This window comes from Plutella xylostella, chromosome 16 (assembly GCF_932276165.1).
Source record: "Plutella xylostella chromosome 16, ilPluXylo3.1, whole genome shotgun sequence".
Classification (NCBI taxonomy): domain Eukaryota; kingdom Metazoa; phylum Arthropoda; class Insecta; order Lepidoptera; family Plutellidae; genus Plutella; species Plutella xylostella.
In genome coordinates this window covers 1,156,143-1,167,176 of record NC_063996.1, presented here as the reverse complement: position 1 = coordinate 1,167,176, position 11,034 = coordinate 1,156,143, and the positions used below count along the sequence as shown (strand labels likewise).

Here is an 11,034-nt window from a genome sequence, read left to right as displayed (position 1 = left end):
ATATTTTCGTATTTTATGTATAATTTATGTATCATGTTTACAATCAACCGATATGGCAACAAATGTTGAACACTTGTAATGTTTCACTGCTCAACAGCTCTATAATTTTTTTTATACGCTTTTACCGACAGATATTTTTTTATGTGAAAATAAATAAGTGGTAGAGCAACTACAGCAATCAATTGCTACCTTATGTAACGGCTAGTATACAAAAATACAAGTGTTTTTACAGAAAGATCACTTCAGCTGCCTCACTGCAAAACCATTCGTGACTGGTTGTCTGGCATCTCTGAAGTTTAGTGCCGATTTCTCCATAGTCGGTTAGAGCATAACCAGGTATTAGTGGTTGACTTTTAACACATCTGTCAAGAATTTAATATGCACATGACGTATAATTGATCAACCTTTCCCTGGTTACGATCTAACCGACTATTGTGAAATTGAAGCTTAATTATGACAGCCATACCAATAAATCCGGCTTAACATTGGCATATCTACACCGTGTCATCTCAGTTTGTCTGTATCATGTAATCAATGAAACAAGGTATTGTAATGATCGGAATAGCTAAGCCAATGTTTGGCCTCGTATTTGTGGTCGGTCGAATTTACTTCTTGGGCATTCGCAGCACCTTGACATTGGCCTCTCCCTCGAACACGCAGTCTGTACGGGACGGGTACACCGCCTTCAGGTTACCTTCAGGGTCCACCACTTTCACCTGAAAAGCGCAATAAAATTAATTGTTGTTAACCGAAAGATGATAATATGAGATAAAAATTTGGAGAATGTAATGAATGAATGAGAGAATTTACGTTTTATATTGAAAACTAAAAGCAGATGAGGGTTGACCAGTAATTTTTTTACTTTCTTTTGATTTAGCATAAATATATTTTTAGGGTTCCGTAGCCAAAATGGCAAAAACGGAACCCTTATAGTTTCGTCATGTCCGTCTGTCCGTCTGTCCGTCTGTCCGTCTGTCACAGCCGATTTACTCGGAAACTATAAGTACTACAGTGATGAAATTTGATGGGAATATGTGTTGTATGAACCGCTACAAAAATATGACACTAAATAGTAAAAAAAAGAATTGGGGGTGGGGCCCCCCATACATGTAACTGAGGGATGAAATTTTTTTTTTCGATGTACATACCCGTGTGGGGTATCAATGGAAAGGTCTTTTAAAATGATATAAAGTTTTCTAAAAAACGATATAGGTTTTTGAGATATCAGCTCTCAAAGTCGTAAAAAGTATGTCCCCCCCCCTCTATTTTTATAACTACGGGGTATAAAATTCTAAAAAAAATAGACGCATTTTTCCTGAAATAAAAATGACATATTATGTATCTAGCCTATCTGAAACCTAGTTAAACATTGTGAGATATGGCGTTTCGACTTTCTCCGTGTTCGGCATCATAAGGGTCACAGTGACAGTTAAATAAAGTCCATTTTTCTCTCCACCTTTAATTTGCAAGGTGCGGGTGCCTATATAAATAGAGTGAGTCGCCCGCGCGCCTCAGTTGTAATATCACCATGCAGAAATGACTAGGTTTCAGATAGGCTAGATACATAATATGTCATTTTTATTTCAGGAAAAATGCGTCTATTATGTAGTCTGAGCCTATCTGAAACCTAGTTAAACATTGTGAGATGTGTTTATTATCGCATGGTGGAGAGAAAACCAACTGTGACCCATAAGCTACTGATGAGTATATCAGTAGATAAATATTTGAATCTATAAATTTATAATGCATAGATTTCTAGGTAATAGATATACTAAAAAGAAAGGTATAAGTATACATAAGACTTAAGTACTTCCTTATTATTCCTGACTTGTCAGAAAGTTATGGAAGGTATGTACCTATACATATAGGTAGGTATTTATACATATGGATACACACAGTGCCTCTTCGAAAGCAATACTTATAAGTAATTATTGATCAAAATCTTGTTATTGTCAAGGCAATATTTTTAACATACACTAGTCGAATGGATGGAACCAGTGAAATACTTTGCAACAATATTTAAAAGCTGTAAAATGTAGAATATCGATCCAGGCCGCTGGGGCTCAGGTCAGCACATGCTGACTAGGGTATGCAATTCTGGACTGACCTCAGAAATGCAGCAGCCGACCCTGGAGCCTCGAGGACCTGCTCAGTCAGCCCTGTACGACGACACGGCCTGCAACACCTGGCGCGGCATCTAGTCCTTGGAACGAGGGGTGATGCTTGAAGGGAAGATAATTTTACTAAATATCTCAGCCTCATCAGCTACTGGAAAAGATTAGATGAAGGCTGTGACACTGGCGGATAACTTAGTATTCAGTTTTTCAAAACATGATGCAGGTCACTATATTCATATTCTAGATTGACAAGTAACACACAGTCTAATTTTGTATTTTAACTAACTCGACGGTTAACGAGTTCCTGTGCAGTCCTACTAGGAAGGAAAGTTATTTTATAAGCCTTTCCACCGATTTTGTGGGCTACTATCATTCTGTATCATCATGTGTGAATATTATGAGCTCTGGCAGCATTCCTTGGTAGATGACATCAATTAATAAAGATTGATTAACACAACAATAACAATTATAATAGTTGATAAATGAAACCCGGCTAACATGTCTTAACTGGGTAAGTAAATGATCAGTCATGCCACCAGGATAAGTAAAATGTTCAGTACTTCATATGAAAAACATTAACAAGGTCACCTTTAGGTATGTTCGTCAACACTAAGGGCAGGTCTCGGCCAAAACCTTAAGGCTTCGCCTTGTTGCAACTTCAAAGGTACGTAGGTAGGTACCTACTTACATTGTTGTAGGTTCGATTTTGAAACCATTAAGTCAACCTAGATAAAACAAAATAATATAGCTCGATTAAATAAAGATGCTACGTAAAGATGTTAGTTGTACCTGATCAGACCTGATGCAACGACAGCCAACATAGACTCTCTAATCTGTGGAAGCAACAATCATGGTGGCGGGAACATGGACAGTTGGACGAGCCACCTCGAGCCTGACTTATCAATCAGACTATTAATTGACAGTTCGCCAACAGCAGATAGCTTGCGGCCATCTATAGGTAAACTTAGGTAGTTAGCTATACCCAAGAAAAAGTCCTTGGACATCGATATGACAGTGGAACGGCGAATAACTGTGACATTATTTAAAACAAAAAGCCTTGTTGTTGTTGTCCAGCTAAGGAAGGTTACCTACTTCAGCGACCTGGTATTGCATTCTGAAAGAACTGCGAAGAGTTAATATTATGACTAATAATTATTACTTATTTAAAAAGTTTTCAGCAAACTCTAATAAATCAAGCAGCTACCACGTCACCGCTGCCCGGTTATAACTCTGTACTAGCTTAGTAGATATATATACCAGTTCTAGCCTTCAGCTAGAGGCCAGAGAGCTCCTAAATGAGATGCGAGTACGAGCATGACACAAGTAATTTTTTACTTGGTAACTAGTTACGTAACTAACTGAAAGATCCATAAAACAGTTAAGGATTACTCAAAATGGAACTGTGAAAACGGCACGTCTGTATCTTAACCAGTCAGTCTAAGTAGTTTCAGCAGATACAGTGTGAACTTTTACTTAGCACCAAATAAACGATTTGATTTGATTTGATTGATTTGATTTGAGTGTTGAAAAATAGTTATGAAACGTTTGCGCCAGAATCGAATTAAAAATAGATTTTCATTAGAGAAGCCGTTTAGGCATGAATAGGTACTTTCACCCTTTGGATTGTGCTCCAAATGATGACCTTCGAAATTCATAGAAATTAAATGGCGACTGCCATTGTTTATTATCTAGCCCCGTACATTGAGTAGGGCTGCGGCTACACGTGATGTGATACACAGTACACAGTAGATATATGCATGTTCCCAGAATAGTGGAAGTTATAATTTTACCAAAAGGTAGTCGTCTCGTGCAAGAGCACTGTTACTCGATTTATTCGATACACAGCTAGTAGACAGCTGCTGCGTAGGAGGTTCACGCATTTTTCAACAAAGAGCTCGGATACACACACACACACAATCCACTGGGACATAAGGAAGACAGCTAATATGGTGAAACTCGGAAACCGCGATGACACTCCGATCATGATCACCCGACAGTAGGATCATAATAAATTCGGTAACTTGTGAAGCGGTATGGTATAGCAACAGCGACTTTCACGAAATCAGGAATTAGCTCAGTGCTTTTAGGTTGAACACTCGCCGGTGGGATTCACTTTGCTCACAGCCGAGAAAAGAAAAGACTCAAAGCTGGAATCTGCCGATGTGTCATGACCCTTAAGATAGTGTCTGGGGGGTCACTTTATATGACGAAAAACGAACTTTCAGTGCACTGCGGCGCGAGCCGCTCTATCTGTTTGTATGTATTAAACGTGCCGATTGCACGACAGCTCTCGTTCGTTCGTTTCTCATCAGTATAGAGTAACGCTCCTGTACTTACCGTGCGTCACCATTCCCATGAGCTGTCCAATGATCTTTAGGCAGTTTAGGACAAAAGCTGCATTAGACAGTTTCTTCAGCAGAGACATCGAAATAAAAAATTGATTGCACAACTATCCCCAGGAGCAGTCTACAGGTCACTTTGGGCAGTTCAGAAGAAAGCTGCTTTAATAGAATACCCTACCTCAGCGGAGGCATCAAATTGAAGTGCTATAACACTTTTAGAAGCGGTGCACGTTACCCGATTTGTCGTCATACATGCCGATGCGGCTACGGCGACTGCAGGTGGTTACTCAGGCTTCGTTGGTGTGCCCTTGTATGGCTAACATGACCTACCTTGGCAGTAAACGTTCGTCTGCATATGCCAAAATCACTGATGAATAGCGCACGTTACTCGATACCTTCTAAATAAGTCACTCATAATGATGGCTGATGATGATGATGACCGTGCTAGCAATAGTGCAGGCGGTTCCGCTGAGCATAAAATCTCTTCCCAGACAGGGGGCGTTTGGATCTGGCAACCAGAACAGGAGTGCCAGGTGTGCGCAGCGATGCAGGTGGGACAACACAGCTGCCAGGGCAGGAGTGCATGGCTGGGTCTATGCAGCGATGCAGGTAGCACAAACCGGTGGCCAGGGCCAGGACCGGGTGTACGCTGCGATGCAGGTGGCACAAAACGGTGGCCAGGGCAGGAGCGCAGGGCCGGGTGTAGGCTGCGATGCAGGTGCCACGAGACGGCGGCCAGTGCAGGAGCACAGGGCCGGGTACAGGTTACACGAAACTTCAATTTCACCGAATCGGCCTGCCTACCCTCAGCGGGTAGGTACCGGCGGATCACATTACTCGCCGCACATGCCACAATGTCCCAACATACTGAAACTCGGAGCCACGTGCTTCCTGTAAAAAATCCTATGACGGTCCTGGAAAGCTCCTGTTTGTAAAGCCTTACATAAGCTATAATCAAGTGCATTATTGTAATAGCAAAGTTTTTATCAACTGTTTTCTAAAAATATTAGAAATTGAGGGTAGAAAAATATATTTTTATTATTTTTTCCTGTATAAAATTAACATATGCTTTACTTAAAGCGGTCATTAATGTAAGTATCTAGCTCAAGCGCCACTAGTAGGACCGGAATATGTGATCAATCATCACCACGACTATTGAATCGGACCCTACTGCGTGGGATAAAAACCCCAAGCGCCGGAGCATTATGACCAGTGGCTGAGCTTTTAAAAGCAGTAAATAATAGCATTTTACTCACGGCTTATCAACTCAAACCTTCGTTGCGAAATCCTCAGCAATGGCTGCGTGCGCAGCAGCCGGCAGGTCCCGCTCCCCGACGCCACGTGTAGCGGCGGCCGCGCCCCGCGCCGCCTGGTCCGCATCACGCTACAGCTCCCGGCAGCGAGGACTCCGCAAATTCAATATTATATTTTTCCTTTCCCCGTCGGAGCGAAGCCGACGAGAACCGTGGCTACATTGAGCCATTTTGCCGAAGTGTTCACTTCAAAAATCAAAAACCAACTGAGGCGCGCGGGCGACTCACTCTATTTATATAGGCACCCGCACCTTGCAAATTAAAGGTGGAGAGAAAAATGGACTTTATTTAACTGTCACTGTGACCCTTATGATGCCGAACACGGAGAAAGTCGAAACGCCATATCTCACAATGTTTAACTAGGTTTCAGATAGGCTCAGACTACATAATAGAGGTGATGCATGCTAATTAACTCTTTCAACGATTTTTGGTTTGATCAAAGTATCTCTTATAGTTTTTGAGATAGGTTGATTTAACTGTAATTTTGATTTGCTGCTACGGAACCCTTTGTGCGCGAGCCCGACTCGCACTTGGCCGGTTTTTATTTACCGTTACAAGAAAGAAATAAAACCATCTCGTAGCTAGTACAGTAGAACATTTTCATGAAACACCGCCATCTACCGACCCCACACAGAACTACAACGCACCTGCTGCACGGTCAGCGTGTTGTACTCCCCATCATCACCAGCCCCGGCTCCCAGCAGCAGCAGCTCGTGCAGCAGCTTGTCCAGCACGGTCTTGCAGGCGCCGAGCGACGCGTGCGACGTCACCTCCACCAGCATGGCAGTGGTGTCCGGCGACATCTAGCGGGGAGGAGCGGAAGTTTTTGTTAAGTTTACATGATTGGTATTTATAGCTGGCTTGGTGGGTTTTGTTCGTGAATAGCAAGCCCATTGGCAGGTATTTCAATTTCAATTTATTTATTCTGAGCAACATATATCGCATTAAATATAAACCTGATCTCATATCACAGGCTAATGTGGCAATACGATAGCGTTGTACGATACTATACAAACATATGGAAAAGGACAGCGCCGAAGTAGTCACCTTCCCTTCCCTTCGGTGCTTTACTCAGAAAATAAATGCTCCATAGTTAGGTCATATTGAACAGAATATTCACTATTTTCATAGATTCATTGATATAGGCGCAAAAAGAGGTTTACCTTGGTATCATCTGAGTTGGTGATGGGCGGGAAGCTGATGACCTTGCCGCTGGCGTCTTCGAGGCACGGGTAGCGCGGTTTGCCTTCTAGCAGGTACAGGTATCTGGAATGTGAGAACAAATGAGTTATTCTATCATAGAGTGGGAAGTATTATTATGAAACACTAATATAGACTTTGACTGGAATAACAGGGTTGGATTTCATCACTGAACGGTTTTTATAATATTAAAGTAATATATGTAATAGTAATAGACTTTTTAGTCTCATTGTGACTTATTAGTAAAAAAACGTCGTATTTCATAGCGTTTTTACCATAACATTGCTATCTGAATGTATGATCTATTTAAAATTATTGGAATCCATACTTGTGTATCCCCGAGTACACATTCCTCTTCTTCTCCTTGCGCAGCGCCTCCGCCTCGGCCGTGAGTTGCTGGAACAGCTGCTCGCCGGTGCACGGCTTCAGCCGCGACAGCGGGACCAGCTTGAGCCGCGCCGGGGGCTTGGCGGTGTAGACTAGGTCACCTGGTGAAGAATGGTTTCATTATGATCTAGATGTTGTTGCTTTCAATAGTTTCCTTTAGGAGGGGGAAAGTAGGAGGGAGTTACAAACATCTGTGTCTACCTGCCTGTCAGCAGTTTCTTGACCCCAGATGACTATGGCCCCAACAGATTTCATGTGGGAATTCTGGGATGAAAAGTTTGCTTTGACACTGACCAAGATCTAAAAGACCTCTATTCTATTCTGGGAGGGGATAAGTTCTTTGGGTGGAACTTACTACAGGTCCTCTTGTTTTCAGTTCAGCCTGCCTGTGTTTGCCATCCATCTTGCTCATTTGCTACCTTGCAATTACTGCTAAGACATTACTTAACATCATCTAAAAAAGGCGAGTGCATACCTGGAGCAATTATGCTTAAGTCATGTGTGGCAATAGTGGCCACGTTCCTCTTGTCACACACCGTGTCATGGAGCTTGGTCTGCAGTTGTATGAACTTCTTGAACATCACTTCGTCAAACTTCAGGTCCTTGACAATGCAGCACAGGATGTACGGCCTGATGCCCGCTAGGTTCGGCTCTTTGATCTTCACCTTTATGCTTTCATCTTCTACGTGGAGGATCTTCAGTAGGTGGCAGAGGTCACTGACTTCCTCCTCGGTGGGTTCCTCCTGTTTTTTGGCCTGTCCCTTTTTGCCCTTCTTGCCACCACCACCTGCTGCCGGGTTCTGGTCAGACTTGGGGCAGTGTTCTCTGACATAGTCGAGAACCTGCTTCGTCCGGCACTGGTCCACAAGCTTCATGAGCCTCTTGTCGGCCAATTTGTTGCCTTTTAGGTTGAGTTCTGAAATCATCAAAATTTAATTTTGTAACAATTTGGCAATAGGACAAGAAATATTCATTTTTAAAATGTTGTGCAATGAAATGAGAATGATGCAATATAGATTAATAAATTTGTATTTTTTTTCTGGAAATATCGTCCATATCTATATTTATTATAGAACTAACCTTTTAATTTAGACATAGCTGCAAGTTCTCCAGGAACAGTCTTCAACTGGTTGTCTCCAATATCAAAGTTCTTGAGTGATGGCAGACTGCTGGCCACACAGCCAGGCAAAGACTCTATCACATTCCCCTTGAGCTTCAAGTCAGTTAAGTGAGGGAACACAGCTCCTTCTAAATCCAGGAAGCTTGATAATTTATTGTTTGAAATATCAACTATGATTAGATTAGGAAAATCAACAAACTTTGGCATGCTCTCAATCTCATTGGAGCTTAAATTTATGCTGGTCAACTCCTTCATTTTGTTCAGGCTCTCCGGCACACTCTTCAGCTGGTTTCTGGACAAATCTAGCACCTTCAACTTGGGCAAAGAGGTTATGTTTTCATTGAATTCTTGTATCTTGTTCCCGAACAAAAGTAGTGATTGTAGGTTGACCAGCTGCTTGATCTCATCGGGAATGGCTGTTAGACATGTGTCGCTGATGTTCAACAAGTTGATGCTCGTCAGCTGGAAGACACTCTTGTCCAAGCCCTCTTCAGATATCCGCTTGGATATTGCGGCTCCAGCGAGCTTGATCTCATGCCGGTTCTCTGATTTGGCGGTTGCCACCTCCTGCCAGACTCCCATGATGACTTTGGTAGATAAACACTGTTATATGGTGGAGGGATGATGATATTATTGTGTAAAAACCTCAAGACCACGTCGTCAACGGTTGACTTGACTTCCAAAAAAACACGGCAATTTTCATAAAAATAAATGAAGCTGTCACATAGATGTCATGCGTAAATTTATGTTGATCTGTGTGTACGTGCAACCCTCAGAATAATAACAACCTGGCTTTTAGTCAAACAGGACGACGCATCGTCGGGGTGGGGCAGCACAGTGCGCGGCGCGTAGAAGCAAATTATTATTTTCTACGGTTAGAGAAAATATTTTTCCGCATGCGGTAATGCGGTTCAACACGTGCCTCCAGCTATAATCCTCCAAAATTTAAACTCAATAGAAACTAATTCCGATGATGCCAAAAAATAGTCGTGAAATAGTCATAAATAGTCGTGCTTTCCAAAAAAATAGTCGTATCATACTTTCGGAGTTAGAGCTATACTTTATGGAGGATTATAGCTGGAGGTCTCCAGCTATAATCCTCCAGCCTCTGCAGAACAAACGGTAAGGCCTATCGACTTGGTTAAGGTCTCAAAAAATAGTCGTGAAATAGTCGTAATGACATGCCAAATTTCAGAAATAGTCGTCAAAAGATAGCAAAGATATAAAGGTACTTTGCTGCAGCCCTGGTGGAGGATTATAGCTGGAGGTTTTGAAAATATCGAATATCTTTGGAACTACTATGACTATCGGTTTGAATTATGTCTCAAAAAATAGTCGTGAAATAGTCGCTTCTATTTATTATAATTTTAAGCTTGATAAAAGCTGTTAAATAATTATATCAAATTCTTCATACAAATCAAAGTGGACGAGAATGCCAAAGCAAGCCAGTACACAAAAATAATAGCACCGTAGCATTGAAGTACTCATGTCGAATTTATCTATAAATCATTTATTTCGTCATACTTTGCATCAATAGTATCTAAACTAATCTTGGGTATGACATTTTATTGCTTTTGCTCTTAGCCTTTACCTTACTGTGTACAGAGAAAACGTATGCCTATACACGCACACATTTATCTCTGTTATCTTGACAAACGATAGCGATGACGACTACGGAGATGTAGTACCTAGGTCAGTTATTGTCATCCCTTACTATTCCGTGATCAGACAAATATTGCTATCCTTGTCTCCTTTCTAACCGGCATGCATCGCACGCATAGAACGCGTGAACGAACGTGTCATCGGTTGCATCTTGACAAGCGATAGCAAAGCGGTATTTATTACGTCCCTTACTATCCCGGGATCACACAAATAGTGCTGTCTTGTTTTTTTATTAGCGTTGATGTGGCTGCCACCTCCGCCGGTGAAATTGGGATTAGTTTTATTGAAGACGCAGTACAGGGTAGCACTCAAGCGATAAGAATAAAATACGGTGTTTGAAATATAACTCATTTAATTACAATCACCGGCCGAATGTTCTTTTATTTATACTTAAGTTATTCATTAAACAATCTTTAGGTAGATTAGGTTTCATACAATTATCTCAGTATTATTTGACTATTACCTATAAACATATTTAGTTTAATTTAAAATAATCACAGTTATTTTATTGCTAAGTAATAATATAATATTGACGTAGTTCAATAAAAAAAACATGGTATGAACTTAAATATGTAATTATTTCACTATTAAAAAATAATTATTTTCTAGCCCTATATCATAATAAGCTTAAGTTGAAGTAATCACAGATTGTTCATTAGTAGGTTTAGGTAAGTATAATCATGGTTATTGTCATAATGAAATATAACTCATTTAATTACAATCACAGGCCGAAAGTACTTTTATTTATACTTAAGTTATTCATTAAACAATCTTTAGGTAGATTAGGATTTAATTATTTTTATTCTCCATAGTAAAAAGTCACGTGACCAACTAAATTTCTATGAAAAATGATATATTTTTTTCGCGAATATTTAAATTCTGTTTTCAGTTTC

General features: G+C 40.9%; 1 protein-coding gene across 1 annotated transcript; it reads right to left on the bottom strand.

The window, feature by feature from the left end:
• LOC105382231 (leucine-rich repeat-containing protein 47) lies at positions 1–9,186 on the bottom strand. The gene is made up of 6 exons (XM_048626469.1): positions 8,440–9,186; positions 7,835–8,275; positions 7,301–7,460; positions 6,936–7,038; positions 6,420–6,575; positions 1–716 (listed from the first exon to the last, which is right to left on the bottom strand). Exons 1-6 carry the CDS (start codon positions 9,059–9,061, stop codon positions 606–608), a joined length of 1,593 nt encoding a protein of 530 aa, XP_048482426.1. The 5' UTR covers positions 9,062–9,186; the 3' UTR covers positions 1–605.
• Positions 9,187–11,034: the final 1,848 nt, after the last annotated feature.

Excerpts from the sequence above, each read along its gene's own strand:
- LOC105382231 (XM_048626469.1), bottom strand. The coding sequence starts at position 9,061 with ATGGGAGTCTGGCAGGAGGTGGCAACCGCCAAATCAGAGAACCGGCAT. Across the intron at positions 7,461-7,834 it reads CTTAAGCATAATTGCTCCAG|GTGACCTAGTCTACACCGCC; the intron begins GTATGCACTCGC and ends ATTCTTCACCAG. Across the intron at positions 7,039-7,300 it reads GTGTACTCGGGGATACACAA|ATACCTGTACCTGCTAGAAG; the intron begins GTATGGATTCCA and ends CTCACATTCCAG.